The sequence below is a fragment of the Bactrocera neohumeralis genome, chromosome 3, assembly GCF_024586455.1.
Source record: "Bactrocera neohumeralis isolate Rockhampton chromosome 3, APGP_CSIRO_Bneo_wtdbg2-racon-allhic-juicebox.fasta_v2, whole genome shotgun sequence".
Lineage (NCBI taxonomy): Eukaryota > Metazoa > Arthropoda > Insecta > Diptera > Tephritidae > Bactrocera > Bactrocera neohumeralis.
The window spans coordinates 75,715,205-75,735,931 of record NC_065920.1 but is presented as its reverse complement, the minus strand read 5'-3'; the positions used below and the strand labels follow the sequence as shown (position 1 = coordinate 75,735,931).

General features: G+C 35.9%; 3 protein-coding genes across 8 annotated transcripts in view; 1 reads left to right on the top strand and 2 right to left on the bottom strand.

Annotated features, from left to right (window-relative positions):
- LOC126751978 (uncharacterized) overlaps window positions 1–20,727 on the top strand; it is a 180,444-nt gene that overhangs the window by 101,341 nt on the left and 58,376 nt on the right. The window lies entirely within an intron of this gene.
- LOC126752014 (uncharacterized) lies at window positions 3,206–5,645 on the bottom strand. The gene is made up of 2 exons (XM_050462536.1): window positions 5,540–5,645; window positions 3,206–3,630 (listed from the first exon to the last, which is right to left on the bottom strand). Exons 1-2 carry the CDS (start codon window positions 5,594–5,596, stop codon window positions 3,310–3,312), a joined length of 378 nt encoding a protein of 125 aa, XP_050318493.1. The 5' UTR covers window positions 5,597–5,645; the 3' UTR covers window positions 3,206–3,309.
- On the bottom strand, window positions 7,481–8,136 carry LOC126752011 (uncharacterized). The gene is made up of 2 exons (XM_050462532.1): window positions 8,018–8,136; window positions 7,481–7,961 (listed from the first exon to the last, which is right to left on the bottom strand). Exons 1-2 carry the CDS (start codon window positions 8,063–8,065, stop codon window positions 7,635–7,637), a joined length of 375 nt encoding a protein of 124 aa, XP_050318489.1. The 5' UTR covers window positions 8,066–8,136; the 3' UTR covers window positions 7,481–7,634.

Sequence of the window (20,727 nt, the reverse complement as noted above, 5' to 3'; positions counted from 1 at the left end):
CAAAGAAGCTGATGCATGCTCCTTGTCAGTTCTTCGCCGCCGTGTTTGAATAGCTCGGCCGGTAATCCATCGGCCCCCGCCGCTTTGTTGTTCTTCAGGCGGGTAATTGCTCTTCGAACTTCTTCATGGTCGGGCAATGGAACGTCTGCTTCATTGTCATCGATTGGGGGCTAGAGAAGTGTTCCTTCCATAACTAAGTATGCTCTGGGCATCGGTGACTAGACCACCTTTGCAGGTTCAACAAGAGTATGCTCCGATTTTGAAACCTTCTGTAAGCCGCCGCATTTTTTCGTAGAATTTTCGAGCATTACCCATGTCGGCCAGCTTATCAAGCTCTTCGTACTCACGCATTTCGGCCTCTCTCTTTTTCTGTCTGTAAATGTGTCTCGATTCCCTCTTCAACTCTCGGTATCTATCCCATCCCGCACGTGTTGTAGTCGATCGTAACGTTGCGAGGTAGGCAGTCTGTTTTCTCTCCGCTGCGACACGGAACTCCTCGTCGTACCAGCTGTTCTTTTGCGAATTATTTTACATGTAAATATTCGACTCAAATTTTGCTCAGTTTAAGATTTCTTCAATAAAAAGTCAAATGAAGCAAAATTTTCTTCGTAGCCAAATTCAACCATTTGACGGTGACGGCGACGAAGTTATGTTACCGTTTTCTCTATAATTCGGCATAATGTAACCCTGTGACAAATGAAATAACCCGAAAAAATACTTCAGGTAGCCAACGTAGAAACCCAGAAAAATGTCGCTTTCCCTTCGATAGGACAGTTTTCGCTGTCTTGTGATCTCACGGTCGCTTTTGGTTTCATGAGTGAGGAAACGCAGTGATCTGGGTACAACGCAGTCATATGGCGGATTTTTAACAGATTATTAAATGTAATCTTGGAACCAATAAGGCTATCACTAGCAGTCACAAATAGTGCCGTTGGAAGGCCTTGGACAACAGATCGCATCAGTATTTAAATAACTGATACTATGTTCCCATCAAAAATTTTAAGTGATTAGATTACATTTAACCTCTTCACTAATCAAGCGTGTACTCACTGCCGTTGGACAGATGATAAAACAGATATTTTTGCCATTCAAGAATTCACATCGCTTAATATTTATTAAAAGAAAACATTGTTATAAAGTATTTTGTTATAAAAGCCGTATTCTTTTAAATATTTTCCATATAAAGAAATTAATTCGCATTTTTTTATTTGGCAAGTCGATTTTCGGGTGAATTGAGATTCATTGCGTTAGTTCATTTGTTTGTTTACACTTTTTTCTCTTTGTAGTGTCTAAATCAGCTGTGATAATGTAATAGATTTCAAATGCTGACAAGCAGATGGTGCTGAATCAGAGTCACGCAGCGAGCTTTCGCGTAGATTAGATTCAAATCACCTCGGAGACGAGATTAACAACTGTCATTTTTGCATGGTGAACGAAATTTATGTAAAATTGATTTATTTTTAACCTTTTCGTGTTTGAGTTGCTTACAAAATATAAAGAAACGACAATTTAATTCTATGATGATCTTATTCAGTATATTCAAAATCTAGGAACTAGTCTCAAATTGAACTGTTAAATTTATAAGATTAGTGGCATAAACTACTCAACAGCCGAAATCTTGTGATTAAGTGTCGGTCTGAACATGGTATAACCTACCATGTTTCATTTGAAGAGTTTTCATTAAGAAAATTTTACTTCAAGTTTCGTCTTTCCCTCCAGCTGTTGCCCAGCTCTGATAACATTTGCGCGCGTGGGCAGTCTTAATATTCTTGCTGTATTGTTGTTAAAAATTCCGAGCTTCAACCTATATTTTTAAATTTCAATCAAGTTGTGTACTTTTCACTTTTAATACTGTCTGTGTGGCAAGCTCATTTCAGCACAATAATCGTTGAACTTATCATGCGCCGCAGGCCGATGAGTTTTTCATTTCGAATTGTTGCCAACGAGTACTCACCTACTTGTATGTATGTATATGTACATATGTATTTACGTATATACAAACATTGTTGTACATACATACATATATACGATTCTGCATGTGCACATACATAAGTATGTGGTGGCGATTAAATAAATGCCAAAATGAAACTCACTTCAATTCATCAATGCGACAATGCGCGCTGACTTGACTATGTGCAGATGTTGCACGAAATTTAATTTTGTCTTTTGTCAAACGGACTTTTGTCGTACTTAAATGGAAAGTTTCGCTCGTACTTTTCATCACTGATTGAAATTGGCACTTTTGCTATGCTCGGCTAATGACAGCGAGCAAACTCGTGTGCATCTATGTGTGAGGCTTTGTGTTTTCGCCATTGTGGCACAATTGTGTGCAAATACATACATACATATATTTATGTACATGTGTATGTATTAATGTACTTAGTTGCGCACTTTGCCGATTTCTTTTTGCAATTGATGAAATTCGTTTGTTCGACTTTAAAAATACATGTGCAATGACATTAAAAAGAAATTTGCAAAAACAAAAACTTTTTGTGAGTTTCGAAATTTGCTTGTATGCAAGTGAAAACCAATATTGGCATCTAATTAAGTGTATATACATATGATATGCTTTTGGTAACCTTTTGACTAAGACACTTTTTAAGAAGTTTCAATAGGCTAGATTTGAAAGTATTGTGGAAAGTTTGATTTTTCTTTGAGCTGACTTCTTATGAAAGCATTTTTGAACGTTGTTATGTTATTCGATCTTTGGGAAAATTTTTTTTTGAATTGTGAAATGCAGTTGGCTACACTGATTTATTAAAATATATGCATATGTATTTTTTTTATATTTTAAGTAAATATGTGTTGCTGCAAGCTATAAAATCTCAAAGCATTTTAAATATCCAAAGATATGTATGTACATAGATTTAAGGGAACTTAAGGCGTAACAAAAAATAATAAATTCCGCTTAAAATAAAAAATTATTTCCAAACTCAAAATTATTTTATTTCCAAATTTTTTTTGAAAATCATTTTTTCCAAAATTTTTTTGTGAAATTTTTTTTTCAATTTTTTTTTGTAAATTTTATGAACATTTTTTTGAAAATTTGTTTTCAAAAATTTTTTTAAAAAATTTTTTGAAAATATTTATTTCAAATTTTTTTGCCCAACATTTTTTTCCAAATTTCTTTAAACAAGGGAAATATATTTAAGACGTAACTTAAAATGTTGACTTCTCATATAAAAGAAACAAAATTTCAAAACTCAAAATTTTTTTTTAAAGACTTTTAAACATTTTCTATTTTATCACTATGATTCGTCGCTTCATTAACATTATTTATTCATTTATTAATTTAGTTTATTATTTTATTCACTGCATTTCTTCCGAGCATCTCTTTGGAGTATGGAAAAAACGCTCTGGCAATGGAAAACTGCTGCTAATAATTGCTATTCTAACAGTATCATTTGTGCAGGGCAAATCAACTTCCCCTGAAGACAGTTGAGCGCTGTAGACACCAGATTCGTCTCCTTCTTCGTTCCCAAGGCTTGCTACTAAGTGGTCCACTAAGCCCTTTTTGAACTCCCGCACACCTGGTGTATCCGGTATTATGCTTTTTTCATTTGGCGGCTTATTGTCGGCGATTTCTTTTAAATCCTTGTCATTTTCTAATGGGAGTGCAAATGCTGTGAACTAAAGACAACTATAAATATGTTTTTTTTTTTTAATTCTGTCACATATATTGACCAACCTGTAATGCGAACAGCATACACAATAATAAAAACAATTTGCTGCCCATTTTTTAAAGTAAAATATCTCCTAACGCTTAGTGAAATGCAATAAGACTGGAATAATCGTTCATTCGCCGGCAAATTTATAGTAGGTTTATAGTACTGATTGTAAACACAACAAGAATAATCTTAAATTACATTGAACTTTGTAGTAATTATCGCCTAATACACCCAGAGTTCGTGTGCATGTATTATCGATAATGTAAACCGGTTATCTTCAAGCTGATTTCTCTTTCAAAACAAATCATCTTACAGCTAAAATTGTTTTTCCGAGAATATGGTAGCATACAATCATCCATAGAAAAATGGGTGGTCCACATAGTAGAAATTAAGCACTATTTGATTTAATCTCGATACTTGAATTAAACTAAAATACACCAGAGAGTTTAATTTCATATCTTAAGGAATGAAAGAAGTAACTGACGAAACGGTTATCTCCAGAACTACTATGGCCATCGAGAAATTGTATATTGCTTTACGTAGGCCGCAATTTAAGATTCAAAAAATGTTTCATGTTTTATTTAAATTTTTTCTATAGGTGGGCCTGATCCCACTCCGTTATAAGTTTAATGGGCATATCTGACAATCAACTAAATAATACAATCTATTATATGTATTATATTCAACTAAGCACTTTCACATATAAATTTAGAGTTACCTAAAGAAGGAAGGCCCAAAGGCTCCACACTACTACTCTAGAGACAAAACTATCCAGAGGTATACTAACGGCTCGAAAACTGCTGAAGGCATTGGTGCAGAAATTGTGAGTCCGTGTCCGCTTTCCGTGTCCATGGATTGTTTACCGTACATTTTTCATACCGATTGTTTTTCAATAAATTGGTGTGCAAAAATAAACCCACTTTGAAGCTATCGCAAAGAATGTATTGCCATAAAAAGCGATAAGTAAGCAATCTGAACTGACTGGGGCCGCAGCAGTTTTTAGAATGGTGTGAGCGGAACCCTTTTACGCAGAGGGATCCCATACCATAAAGGTAGTGTTCCAAAGAGAGAAGAGAGCGGACTGAGATAGGCACTGTAGTACGAACCTAGTACGATCCTGGAGTATAATAGGGTGCTGGCTCTCTGCCAGCTTTTGTGCAAGAAGGGTGAGCTCAATAGATTACAGATCGCAGCGCATATGTACTTCCTTAACACTGGACACGCTTTGCTAGTTAATTCGACTAACAATCATCGAGTTTTGCAAGGTTAATATTATATTCTATAATAGTTATGTTAGGTAGGCTGACATATGATATTTTCGTACATAAAATAAAATTTAGTATTTGAGGTAAGCAAGATTATGGTCTATAGTACAGGTTAATAGAATACAAAATGTGGTTGCAATCCCTTCACGTTTTCATCGAATAACGCAATTCAATTGCAGCAGCAATATAATATAAAATGTTCTATTTTAATTACAAGTTTAGTTTATATTAATTTATAAATATTTGTAAAAAAATATACACATATTAAATCTAAGGTTATAATTTCACAATCCGAACCGATTGAATGCTCAATTCTGTATTATGTACACAGTTACGCCGTTTCTGCGTGGCATTTGCTTACAGCAACACACATTTGAACAACACAAGGATATAAATACTGCTGCGAACCAGAGAACACATATTGAAATGAACACGAACACGACAACCAAGGGAACTCTTTCTAGCATCGAGTCATTTTTGGCTTTTGGCGGCTCCTGCCCCCATACATAGGAATCTTCTAGCGGTTGTGAACAAATGCACTACAAAATAAAATTAATTATTTAAAAACATAAAATTTGCAATTAATTTTACTTATCAAAAACATACATGCAGCTTTATAAATGCGCTCAATAGTAGTAGAAATATTTTAGAAAATGACGCCATAATTCCGAACTTGCCGCCAGCATCCCAGAAATGTTTATTGCAACTGAAATTGTGTTGCAGCGGACCGGAGTGATGTGTGATTTTAATACTCGGAACTTTGATCAATTACCCAGTAGGAAATATTATATAAAAAACAAAAGCGTTTATTATCATGTCAATATAAAATATTTATAATTATAATTATATTTAAAAAAGGAGTTGTTCAGCGATGAAGCTTATCATGAACTCACTTGTGGTTGAATGAACACGATAGTAAAGGAAATAGTAGCATTTATGATGTTGATAATCTAGAAGATAGACGCAGTGACACTCTCAAAAGTCGCGGTTGGCTGTGCTCAACGGGCAAAGGGAATCATTGGCCCATATTTTTTCAAAAATGAAGCCTACCTTAATGTTATGGTTAATGGGAAACACTAGAAAGCAATCCTTAATGACTTTTTCGTGCCCGATTTGCTCCTTCAAGACTTTTAGTTGCCATCCAGCCAACGAAACAATTATTTCATTGAAGGAAACTTCTGGTGAGCGCATTATCTCGCGTCGTTTGGCTGATTCGTGGTCTCCAAGATGGTGAGATTTAACACTGCTGAACTATTTTTTGTTGGATTTTGTAAAGTAACTTGTCTGGTTGCTTTAAGAATTTCTTTCGAAATCAACCTTCATTTTTATGAAATAATCTCAATGCATTGAGTTTCCGTAGCTGTAATTTGCTAAGATGTTATCCAAAATTAGACTCCATATTTGGTATTACCAGATTATATCATTATGTAACTTTATTTTGTAAAATTTTGTAATTTTATGAAAAATAAATTATACACAGTCAAAATTAAATATCGATAGTGAGACGAAAATTGAACTATCGATAGTATCGAGAGTCCCATCGATTATTTTGCCGCTCTAGTACTAAGCTCAACTTTAGCCACTGAGCTAAACGCAAGCAAGAGCGTTTACCTTGATTATGTGTGTAGTGAGAACTGATACAATAGTTTTGAGGGGAAACCCTGGACTCGCCAGTTTAGCTGAAGTAATAAAATGTCTGCTAAGCTGAGTAAAAAATGATGAGACTTACGATTATAAATGAGAACATATCTGATGAAGCTTACAACAAATTACAGATCTAACCAATATAATACTGTAATCAAAATCTCGTAGATATGTTTGTCAGTTGCTAATATCGTTATTCTTCGAACACGATCAAAAGAGCTTTGCGATGGTGCGCGTAATGAATGAATGATTTCCCCTTTCACGAAAGAGAGAATTGTGAAACATGATAGAAGTCATCACAGAAAAGTTGCAATTGAGATCTCTATTTCAGAGGTCGTTAAAGTGGAGTAAGTAGAATCCAGAGCATGTGATGAGTAGGATGTGTAGAAGAGACGCTGGAATACCTCTGCGAATATTCAGAAAAGGTTATTTCATAAAATACTGCAAGTTTCTCAATTGTGCTTAACTGAGTAACACTTGGGAACACAAAGGGCTTAATGTGAAATTTTGCAGTCAGAAGCTTCTGCATCCTGCAAGCACAAAAAACCTACTGTTTTATTCATTAAAAATATTGAGTATTCGAAAAAGTCCTTTCGTGCTTTTAATCAAATTTAAACTTATTTTTTTATATTTATGCTAATAATTAAATAAATAAATAAATATGTACCATTTTTCCGCTAGAGACATTATTCCTTCATTCATTCCTCGGTGACTTGCGTGCCCTTCCCTTCCCTTTTTTATACAAAAATTTCAAAAGATCAAAATATAATTTTTTCATTATTTTCACTCATTTTTGAACATACATATATAACTTTTTTTCAACTTCCCCGAATTTAATTTTTTTCTGGTTAAATGAAGCTTAAAATTTCATCTGATATGACATCTATTGACAAAATACGTAAATTCTGTTTCGTCTACCAAATTGTTTGTTTATTTTATTTCTTAGTAGTTGTAAAAGACCTTGCTAATAATACAAAATACTAAAGTCACAATATATAACAAAAATACAGAAATATAAATTCTTAAAGAGTGATTTATATTTAATTTCATGTAAGCTTCATTTATTCTCTTCCTCCGAACATCTCTTTGGTGCATGGAAAAGGCGCTCTGGCAACGGGAAATTGCTTCTAAGCACATGTATTCTAACAGCATCATTTGGCAAGCAGGGCAAATCTACCTCTGCTGAAGACAATTGCGCACTTTGGACACCAGTTTCGTCTCCTTCCTCGTTCCCAAGGCTTGCTATTACGTGACTCACTATGTCTTTTTTGAACTCCTGCACACCAGGTGTATCCGGTATTATGCTTTGCTCTTTTGGCGGCTTAATATCGGCTACTTCTTGTGCATCCTTGTCATTTTCCAATGGGTGTGCAAATGCTGTAAACTAATGTCAACGATAAATATGTTCTCTAAAATTCTTTGACATATGGTGGCACTAACCTGTATTGCGAACAGCACACACAATAATAAAAACAATTTATTGTACATTTTATTAAGAAAAAATACTTCCTAACTCTTGGTGAAATGCAGTAAAACTGAAGCTGTCGGCTACTTGTCTACAACATATAAACAAAACAAGCTTACAAAGGTGGCTCATAATTGCACTCAATTTTATTGTAATTATCACTGAATACACCTATAGTCCATTTGTAGCGGAGATATTGGAAATCGGTACTCTGCACGATATTTTATGTGAGAAAATAATTCATCTGTCAACTTAAATTGTATTTCGAAGAGTATGTTAGCGCTTGTTATTAGATTTATAATTGCATTGTGCCTGCTCAAGTTTCTATTCTGAACGTTATTATTTTCATAAGTAATAACTATAGAAAAAGGGTGGCTCATATGCCGAAAAAAAAATTAAAAACTTAAAAATGTAGATTTATTTATTATTTAAAAAAAATACAAAAGTACATAGTTTCCACTTTTCTGATCTCCCAAAATCAAAATGGGTAGATTTTCAATCAATATAAATGTCATAATGGCGGTTAGGTTCCAAACTGAGAAACAAAATTTTCCCAAAAAGGCAGCTTCATAATAAAACTCATTAATTTTTTGTCTTTTCTGAATTTTCTAAACAACCTGCCAAAAAATGATATTTAGGGAAAATTCATGCCAAATTTCAGGTGAATAGGTTAGTTTGTTTATAAAAGAAACGGTTAAAGTTTTGGGTTAAATTGTGGGTAGTCGCGTTGCGAAGTCAGAAAGAATTTAATTAAAGAAGAATTAAATTATCGAGATAAGAAAAAATTTCGATTTATTCCTTTAAATGTACATATTAGAGTACCCTTCCATAGTGGGTTAACCATAAATTGATTCAAGCATTTAGTTTTACGCTGAAAAGACATTACTGAGATCTTTGCTCCCAGCAACAATGCTTATCTTGAGAATCTCGATCTTGTAAGCTTTATACAAGCTTTATTTACATAGGTATTTATAAAGAAAAATGTTTCTGAATATCTCTCTAAGTTCCTTTAGTATTTCACACATCTCCACTAGCAACTAGTTAAGTTCAATCTTTATTCTTCCTATCTTATAGCCTCGACTAATTCACTGTCATTTTATCTCAATTTCACATCCAAATAAATTTAGAATATCGTTTTAAACAGTTTTATCGAAAATATAATTGTTGCAATTATAAATTATTTCTAGCACGTTGCACCGTAACTGGCTTACATCCACAAATACATGCGCTGGGGCACAATAAATATATGACTAATGGTAATATAAGAAAACACAATGAAATCGACGAAACAACAACTACCCAAAGCTTTGTTTGGTCCCATGCTGTGCTGTTCTGGGAATCATTATCGCTTGCTCTATAAACCTCGTTTACGCTCTTCTCCTCTGTCTCCCTAACGGGCATCATGTCAAGCGCATTGTAATCTATTGCAAACTCAGACGTTGCACGCTAGAAAACAACAACATTTGTATATCATGCAGAAGGCGTTTCTAAGCTAACTCTGTAACCTACCTGAAGCTTTAAGAGCACTGCGAGTAGTAAAAGCAGTTTCCAGACTTGTGACATTTGCGGGGTCTGACTTTGCTGAATGCGAACAGATTTGTAGTGTAAATTACACAAAATTATTATAAATATTTACATATTTAAAATCTCAATTTCATAATTCATTTATTACTTTCAAAATATTAATAGACATTTATTCTGACATTTCATATTTTTTTCTACACTTTTGAGCAAGATTTTAGAAGTGTATGTTGCTGATATTCAGTGACGGATTCACAGATGAACATCGAGGTTCAAAAACTTGCCAAAATCAGAGAATAATACATAGTTCGAAGACAGCTAATATTTTTTCTATGAATCAATTTATAAGGAGAAGCTCAACTCAATATCGGATTGACTATATAGTGTGTTTTTTTTTAATTCGGTTTTAAAGGAGAAATAAAATGCATACACCATAATGTAAGCTTAAAGATTTGTCATTATGTTTTAAAAATGAGCTCGAGCAATGGCTGGTTGAATAAGTTCTAGCCGAGTGGCCTAATTTTCGACTACTTTTTCCACCAATTAGGGCCGTATGTCAACAATAACACAATGAACACTCTTTTTCCAAGCCGTCATTCATCTCGGACTTATCTGTGCAGAGAAGTAACTTCACATAACTCTACAAAATACAGTCTGACGGTGTTAAATCGCACGATCTTTGAGGTTAAACCATAGGTTCATGACGCGTGTTAATGCGCTCACCAAAAGTTTCCTTCAATAAATTGATTGTTTCGTTAGCAGGATGGCATGTAGCGTCGTCTGAATGCAACTGAAAGTCTTGAAGGAGAAAATCGGGGAAAATAGTCATTAATTAAGGCTCTATAGTGTTTCCCATTGATTTTAACATTAAGGGTAGGCTTCATTTCTGAAGAAATATGGTCCAATGCATCCCTCTGCCCATTAAGCACAGCAAACAGTACTTCTTGAGGATGCCACAGCGTCTCAATATTGAATTATGGATTATCATTCTTTCAAATGCGACAATTTTATTGATTAAAGTACCCCTGTCCCTTCGGCTTCAATTTTTGCAAACAATTGGAACAAAATCAAAAAGAATATATGTAAATCAAGTATTACTGTCAAAAACGAACTCCGAACAAAAGCACGGGTTTATTGAAAACCTTCTTCTTTTTTATTGGTATAGACACCGCTTACGCTGTTATAGCCGAGTTTACAACAGCGCCCCAGTCGTTTTGCTGCTTGGTGCCAATTGGAGATTCCAAGCGAAGTCAGATCCTTATCCATCTGGTCTTTTCAATGGAGTGAAGGTCTTCCTCTTTCTCTGTTTCGCCCGGCAGGTATTACGTCGAATACTTTCAGAGCTGGAGCGTTTTTATCCATACGTACGACATGACCTAGCCAGCTTAGCCGCTATCTTTTAATCCGCTGAACTATGTCAATGTCGTCGTGTATCTCATACAGCTCATATTTCCATCGAATGCGATATTCGCCGTGTCTAACGCACAAAGGACCATAAATCTTTCGCAGAACTTTTCTCTCGAAAACTCATAACGTCGAGTCATCAGATATTGTCATCATCCATGCCTTGTTTAATAACAGGAGATTTTCGTCTTGCTCTCGTTCACTACCAGGCCCATTTGCTTCGCTTCCTTATACAGTCTGGAGAAAGCCGAACACTTAAGGAAGATTGTATTTGTATGTACATATATACAGTAAAAATAAATAAATATAAAAATATTTTATAGGAAATTGTTTAATGGTAAAAAGTTTATATTTTATAATTTTGGGTTTTCAAAATATATTTCAGCTTTACGATTTTTCGAATAGATCGACATGAATTTTATAATTTTTTGTACAAAATATATAAAGTCTATGATGATATCTTTATAATCTGAAATCCATATAAATTATAGGGTCGGCTTTAGAATACCGTTCCAGGATTTCGGAAATAAAATGGGTATGATCGGATAGAGGAGGTTCTCCAGATCAAGAATATATATAATTATAGCCGCAGGAAACCAATAGTTATCGAGATATTTGCGTTTAAAGTTGAAAATTATCACTATTTTACGTGTTTGTGGACTTAAAATTAATTTTATACTTATAGTTTTCATTTTTATGTTCATTAACACTTCACTAAGTCGTTTGAACACATTTATTTTACATTCCTGATCTTCATCTGTCCGACCATACCCATTTCATTTCCGAAAGCCTGGGACGGTATTCTAAAGTTTTCCCAAATTATATACTAAATAAATGTATGAACTTAATGTCTACATAATTACACATACATTAAACTATCAGACTACATAAGAATAAATTCACTTTCGATTACTTTCATCCCAAGAATATTGTGGTCGCAATTCCCTATTATTGCGTTGCAATTCCACCTCTTTGCAGCCACAAATGCGCGAATTTGGCCAAAACTTGTATTTACATATTGACGCGAGCACGAAAATTAAAAAAATCGCTGCGCACATTACGGCCCAGTGTTCTCTTTTCAACGGCAAATAATTTTTGACTTTCGGCTGCGCTCGCTCAGTTGTACTTTCCACCGGCGTTACTTGCACATTGCTTGCCACTGTGTCATTGAATTGCTCCAGCAATTGTGTTCGCACGCACTATAAAATATAATTAAAACAATTATTTAAAAATTTTGTTCAATTACTTTAACTTATAAATAACATGCCTGCAGCACTGCAAATGCGCTCAATAGCAGAAATATTTTAGAAAATGACGCCATAATTTCGAACAGACTTCCCGCTTCCCAGAAATGTTTATTGCAACTGAAAAGTGAAGCGGACGAAAGTTGTTTTGTGCGAAACGCAAATGTGAGAATTTAATACTCGGAATGTTTCGCCAATGCACGTGGGCTTACATGTTCGTACTATTTACATGCACATGCAGGGGAGCCGCGTGTTTTGTGCAGCGCAGTGACCCAGTAGGAAATAAGCGGAGTTATTATGGGGTTACATGGGTTTACAGTTTTCAAAAAATCGATGTTTTTTTTATTATATAATTAAATTTTACAACATTTCTAGATTATTGTCCCAAATTTTCAAGTTGATCCGAGTAATAGTTTCGGTGATACTGCCTTGAGAACTTGTGCGTTCGAGACTGTGTTTTTAAAGTCAGTTTCTGGAGATCTACTCAACTGATCTTCATGAAATTTGACACATGTCTTTGAGATACATTCTTAAAGACTTGGACGAAGCATTTTTTCGTTTACAACTACTTGAAAAAAGAAATGTTGCGAAATTTTCACTGAAATTTTAATTTTTTTGTAAAAATTTCTGCCAAAAATCCAATTTGCATTTTTTCTTTCGTCCTTGTTCCAAGTTAAGGATTTAACTAAGTTTTAACTAAAACACGTATTTTTTCACTTTTCACTTAAAGAGTTATTCTGCCAACGCGGGCGCACCTTTTTTCAAAGGGGTTTTCGGAAAAGGAGTCGCAAAGGCCGAGTTTAAAATATTTTTGTACAAAAATTTCAGAATTGCTTTGCTAATAGTGTATGTTTGTAGCATTAAAAATTCTAATAAAATATTTTTTGTATGAGGAAAAATTGTTGAAAATAGACTATTTTTTACATGAGGAAACCCATGTTGTAGAATTTAATAAGACAATAAAAAAATTAGGTTTTTTGAAACCCGTAATATAGTTGTTGTTATAACTTCAAAATTTCCTACAGGGGGTTTAAAGAATGAATACGCTTCTCCCGAAATAAGTTGAGTGCTCACTGCAATGCATTGGCTTGCTGCAAAATATCTTTATATACATACATACATATACGGAGTCACTTGAGTGTGTTGAAACTGGATTTTTCTACGGTTGTGTTTTGAAAAGTTTGCAATTCGAGTATATGTAAAGAAGACCTCAAACAATGTGTAAGGTTTCTTAATGAATTCTATAAATTTTATATATGAAAAATACAATTTATTTCAGTTTAAATAATGAACGATACAAATCGAATGCTGTTAGGTGAATAAAATATGGACAAACTTTTGTATTATTTCAAATAATCTAAAATAAAGATTTCGAGCAGCTTTAAACGCGACGAAGAAAAAATAAGTAATGCAGTACTCAACTGAACTTTAGCCAGAATTTTAATGCATCACCCTATATAAGTACACTAATGAGGTGTTTGCTCTTCTGTGTTAGTAATTCAAGAACACACCAAAATATTGTGGAAAGCCCGATGTCACAAAAAAGTCAACGAAAGTTTATCGGGTGAAAACCAAAAACATGATATAAAATAGTTGAAGAGAGCTAAGCAAATATGATGAGAGCTATGAAAATAAATGCGAGTAAATAACAGCTTATATACATTGTGACAAAAAAGAACCCGGAAATTTTAAATAAGACGCAAAATATTTAATTATTCATCAATATTTATTTAAAGCCTTCAAATTAATAACCATCAGATGAAATATATTTTTGCCAACGATTTTTCAGCGAATCTTGTTTTATCTTTTCGATTGACTGACTTCCACGGAGCAGCAATTTCAGTTTTGCGAACTAAAAAAATCGATGGTATTCATTGCGTTGTTGGCTTTAAATTCGGTTATAATCTTGGCTCAATGCGATGGTGCATTATCAGCATGTAAAATCCATGAATTCTTCTTCCACAATTCGGGCCGTTTTCAATGGATGTTCTCACTCTGACGCCACAATACGGCCAAAAAGAACTCCACATTAACCGTCTGTCCCTCCGGAACAAATACATGATGTACCGAACCACGAATATCGAGAAAACAATGAGCATTACATTAATTTTTGGGCGGTTTTGGCGTTGTTTTTTTGGGTTTGGCTAGTTTTTTCCCATAATTGTTGACTTGTTTGCATGTCAAGCTCATAAACCCATGTCTCATCGGCACTTATAATGCTCTCCATGAATGCGGTATCGGAATTCGCAGGATCAAGCATATAAGACACGTGTTTAGTAATCCCACCTACCGGATTGAAGAAAAAGTTTCAACCCACAAGCTCAAAAAAAAAATTTAACTTAAATTTTTAATCTCAACATCGGGATGAAAACATGAGATTTTTGTTTCTGTAAGCGTAATTTTTAAGTAAAAAGTGCGCAACCCTGTTTAGAACCCAATTGCATATTTCATACCCACAGGATATACGGTTTTCTTCAAGGTTTTTGGAGTAAAAACCATAGAGAACAAGAAAACACCTTAACTTCGGCTGCGCCAAAGCTATAATACCCTTCAAGGGTGCATTTTGGCAAATTTGGATGTTGCTATTCGTGAAGATTTTTTTGTCAAATAATGAAGATTTCTTTATGAAAACTTGGTTTTGATCGATTGCCTTGACTTTTTTGCAGAATCCGATTTTTACACAAAATAACGGTCAACTAGGAACATTTTGACAATTTGAGCTCGCTTGGTTTTTCCCAGTTTTCTTATCCACCTACCAGGAATAATCGATCAAATACCATTGACATCTTGCCTTCTAGTGCAAAAACTTCTTTAGTAACAACTTTTCTTCCGGTTGTTACAAGTTTCGTGCCAAGTCTAATATACCCTGGGTATAACAATCGAATGAAAACATAATATTCATTTACATCGATAACCATTACTTAATTTGTCATAGAATTACTTTCCTATTGGTACAACCACTGTCATTATCTCGTTTAACACAAACTAGACAACCGATCTGCGGTTAAGGAAGTAGTTCCTCATATGTAAAACGTAAAAGAAAACTTTATTGTTTTTTTGTAATTACCAATAACAGTGTAATAAATTTGAACGCATACACACAAACATACACACGTCTATGTGTGGATATGTTTGGAAACTATATCTCCAATAGTTAATCGAATTTCAATTCATTCAATTTGATTGCAATGTCTTTAGTTTCTAATGTGAAAGCATTAAAGTGCAATGACAATACACAAATGTCTAGGAAATACTGCACCGAAATAGAAATAATCAAATTGCAATAGACAAAACCGCAACAGAAAAACTGGTTAGACGCGTTTTATCTAACATCAGCAACACAGCGTGTGGCTGTGTGTCGCTTTGTGTGATTGTTTGTCAGTTGCATAATCGGAAAAATCATAAAAAATTGACTAAACCGCACTCGCAGCAGCTGGTTGCGGCCGCAAGACGCTTCACTAACCCAATAGAATCGGCCTGGAAAATGCGCAGAGCGAAGAAATACGGCGAAAATGCAAAAGCGAGCAAACACGAGTAAGTGAAGCTGAGAAGCTGGGAACCGGTGGCAAAAAGTAATGGAAGAAAAGTGTGTGAAATGTTTGGAGCATATAAAATTAAGTGATATAATAATTTATTCAACTTTTCTCTCTTAGATTTTAAGATGTCGATCTTAAATTTGTACTTACCCTTTTCTGCGAAAGAAGCTGATTATTTCTTGGACTTGTCGAAAGCGGATTACTATAGCATAGATCTTCACGAAATTCGGCATAGATTATTCCCAGAAGCGACCGCTATCAATTTTGAATAAATTTTTGAAATCGGTCCAATATTGGATACAGCTGCCATACAAACTGAATGATAAAAATTAAGTTCTTGTATGGAAAAATTTTTCATTTGAAAAGATATCTTCATACAATTTTGCACGGATTATTCTTAAAAGCGACGCTACAATTTCCGATGAAACTATACAGATCGGATTACTATAGTCAATAGCCGCCATACAAACTAGCCCTTCGCAATCCAGTGTCCTCAGCTGCATTAATATTCATTTATGACAAATTAATGTGACATAACACGCTCCCAATTATTACGTCCCACCCTAATGCATATTCTTCCGTAATTTATTCATGTTCACGCAGAGGTAAACATAACCCAGTGCCCCCGGCAAGCGCTGAAAACTTGCAGCGCCGCTTTACCGCACACCTTCTTGGAGCTGCTGGTTGCACAGTTACTTCGAACTGGTTTGTCTAACTTCATTTATCTCATATGTTTATGATTTTTCTCAGTAAGTTAGTCGGTAACAGGAAAACTGCAGCAAAAAGAAACGCAAAATCCAAGAAAATCGTGTGTGTGTGTGGAATCAGCGATTGTTTTGCTGCCTAGAAGCTGACAGTTGATTTTTCAACTTAAGGTAGTGTCCCTGCAAAAGCACAAACACACACACAAATGAAACAGCTTTGCGCGCATATATATGTACATATGTATATTTATATATGGAGGTTTAAGTGTGTCCGTCCACCCGCCATGTCGCTGACACATTTGCACATCAGCGCCCAATCGGCAGACGCAGTCGTGCGGCAAATGAATAGCGGCGTCGGCAGCGGCGACTGGAGTAGCAATCATGTAGGAGTACAACAAAGTCACTATGACAACAACAACTTTGAGTGGCTGTGGCTTGCAGTGCCATTGACTGCATTTGTGATATATCTAGCGTTGTTGTTGTTAATATTGTTGCTTTTCTTATTGCTATTTCTGCGCCGGCTGGCAGCTTGAAAGACGTGCATGCGTTTGTCAAAAGCATACGTCGCGGCTGATGTAAGTGCATTTGCTGTTAGCAACAACAACAAAAACTTACTTTGATTTCTTATTTCTAGTTTAATTTCAGATTTGTATAAATTCTCTTTGCATTTTCCCTGTTCAGTCAGTTGAAAGTTTCCAAGTGCAAATGACTTTCAGAGCAAGTTCTTTGATTTGTTGACTGCGATTGCTCACTGAAGCGGCAACAGTGGCTTATGTCTTAAATGCCGTTGCATTTTTATCGATCTGGGAAAATTTCTCTATTTTTTTTGTGATTTTTTTTTTAGAAACGGTGGATAAAGAACCGGAAAGTGGGTTAGCGTAGTTCCGACTGAGAAACTCTTCATGAAATCCATTTGGTGGGTAGGTGGCGGCTTAAAGCTTTCAGATTCCCATTTTTTACAAGAAATAACGGTCAGCTAGGAATATTATGGCAATTTTAAGCTCGCTTGGTGTCGCCCAGCTTTATTATCCACGTACAAGGAATAGAAGAGAAATAAGGAATCCCCACTTAAATCGCTGACCTCGCCATCCTTGTCCACTCACATCGGAATCGGACCAAGTTGGATATCCATAGACACTTTGCGTTCTAGCACAGAACCAATGGACTTCACTTGCGCTAAACAGGCGCGGAATGACTGCTGTGGCTGTGGGACTGCAAAACTCTTTTGGTCTAGAGTAGATCACGTGAGATGACTATTTGCTCTTAGCAAAATTCATCTTTCCGCAATAGTAGGGGTTCTTACAAGAGACTTCCCAATAGGCATTCGTGCAGTAATAGTGTTGACAGTCGAAAGTTGTCAAAGTTATATGAGAAGGTTGAGGTTAAATCATCTGGGCACAGACTCCTCCATTGTCCAGCTTTTGCAAGACTGAGGATGAACTTAGCAATCTTACCCTCGGCGAATCAGGAGACACTGTGATAGGATAAAAGTGCTTTGAGGATCTTATGTTCTACTATATAAGAGTTTTAGGTAACACAACGGGCAGGCGTTCAATGCTGCCCAACTGGGATCCCTCTTATAATCGAACTCTTAACTCAACCATAGTGACACACCTAGTAAGTCGGTTGAATGGAAAGCGATTTTTTTAAATCTTAAGCGATCTTCGACGGCCCTAAAAATCAAGGGTCCTCCACTGCTGTATTAATTCCGGGCTTCTCGGTTAATGATTAATGTGACTTAAGAATCCTAGGCTGTTGTCTTCTTTTCATTGGTAGGGTTTTTAACGTGACGGGTCCCAAACTCAGCGCGCAACACAGGGGAAGGGATGCTTCGCTTTCTCACTTTAGCTCGTCTTCAAGCGGATGTTCTTGGGTTACCCAAAGGATACTTCATCAAAGACCGGAAGTCGTGAGCTGCTTGAGCGATATGTAAAAACCTGTTTCTGGCCTACGGTTTCTGACCTTACGGCCAAAATAATCGAAGTCAAAATGACTTTTTTTTTTGGAGAAACTTAGACTTACAAGTGTACTTTTGATTGGATCAAGATTTCGATTTAAAAATCATTTATTTTCAAAGGTATAACCTAGTGAAATACGAAAAAAATTGACTATTTGCTTTAATTTTACACTAGTTGTGCCGCATGTCTTGTTCAAAACCCGAACCAATTCTCCACTCCGCCTGGAATGACCCCACGTGTCGCTGTTATATTAATCGTTTTCAATCAGAGACCAAACTCGTGCAACAGACATCAGCTGGTTGCACGCAATACATCGCAGAATAATGACATAAAAACAACAAAAGCAAAATCAAGCAATAGTAAGACAAGATAAGCGATGCGGCAGTGCAACAGGTTATCTGGTTGTAGGCCAAGTCCACAAGCAAGCACGCATGCGTAAGGCGATGTGCAATAACACAACGTAATACACACTCAAACACATACAAACACACACACGCAGTTTGTGTTGTGAAGTGGCTGCTTCAGCCACATGAGAAATGCGTGGCATCGCTAGACGTCAAAGAGCCACAAGTTGAGTTGAGTTGGTTAGTCAGTCAGCCGCTAGTCGGGTCTGGCGATCAGCCGGTCAACCAAGTAACCGTGCGGCCGGCCAACCGGTATCATCCGATGGCTGTGAACTGACTTAGCGGTTAATGCGTGTTCTTGTTTATAAATAAACATAATGAAGTCAATGTTGGGCTGCAACTACTCTTGCTGTTCGCTTTGTTGTTATTGTTGTGATTGATTTTTTTGCTGCTGGCTATCAGCTATTGCACAATGATTGCACGACTTAATGCGGTATCAATAAGATAAAGGCATATAAGCAGGTAAAAATACATATATACAATCATACATATACTATATAAATATACTCTCTTGTGGCTTCAGGTCACCACACTGTTCTGAGCACAATATACATACATATATGTAACTACTCAATAAAAGAGCAGCAGTAAAAGTAATAAAGGGAGTCGTATTGATTACTTGCAACAAGAAATGTTTGTATGTATGTATATATTTTGATTTTATTGCAGTTTGCTGAAGTGGTGGCAAACACTGTTATTTGCATGGGAACATTTTCTCTCGAGTTTGTTGCATCAATTTACCGCCTTTCCTCCGTTTCGTGCGCTGCTATCGCTTGCGGGTGTTTTAAGTCGGCGCGAATCAAAAGTTCTGCATTTTTTTACGAAATAAAATAAAAAGAATTGAATAAAAATTCTGTTGATTGAGGGAAATTCTATAAATAACTCTTTGATTTGGCTTTTGATTGGCAGTTCTCTACGCTTTTGTATTGTAATCTGGTAATTCAGGGCAACAGTTGCAACATGTGAACCATTCTTATGCTTGCGCTCACGTGCGTGCACTCTGGGCAAGGCGTGAGAAATATATTACAATGACTCTGTATATAATGTTGTTGTTATATTCCTCGCAAGGTTTACATAGACTTTTCATACGAGTAAAGTCAACTAACAGAATTTAACGTCTACAAATTCAAATACCGAAATTCGGAGTGAGTGGCCTCAACTTTAAGAGAGCTACATCCAATTTATGGTCGTCAAAATCGTTCTGTCAGATCAACAATTGAGCGTCTAATGGAAAAATTTGAATCCACAGACACAGAGACAAAAAAGTGGCCATAGTGTCGAGAATATTTCTGCTGCTGGCGCATCATTCGAGGAAGACCCAAATCAGACTCTCACACGTCGTTCTCAAGCGTCGTTGTGGCGGATTTTGCGAAAAGATCTAGGCCAACATCCTTACAAGATCAAATTCACGCAAGAATTGAAGCCGCTTGACCACCAGAATCGGCGTATGTTCGTGAATTGAGCTGAACGACAACTAAAAAATGATTCGGATACTCATCGAAAAATCATTTTCAGCGGTGAGACTCATTTCTGGCTGAATAGCTTCGTCAATAAGCAAAATATGCGTTATTGGTCAGGCTGCAAACCACACCTACTCCATGAGTCACCATTGCATCCAGAAAAAATTACTATTTGGTGCAGTTTATGGGCCGGCCGCGTCATTGAGCCGTACTTCTTCCGTGATGATCAAGACCGGCACGTTACTGTTAATGGAAATCGCTACAGCCCAATGATAACCGAATATTTTTTGTTCGAATTGGATGATATGGACTTGGACAATGGGACGGCGCCACAAGCCACACAGCGAATGTCACAATCGATTTTTTGAAAATCAAGTTTGAAGAACGTGTTATCTCACGAAATGGCCCAGTCAATTGGCCGCCTTGGCCGTGCAATTTGACGCCGTTATACTTT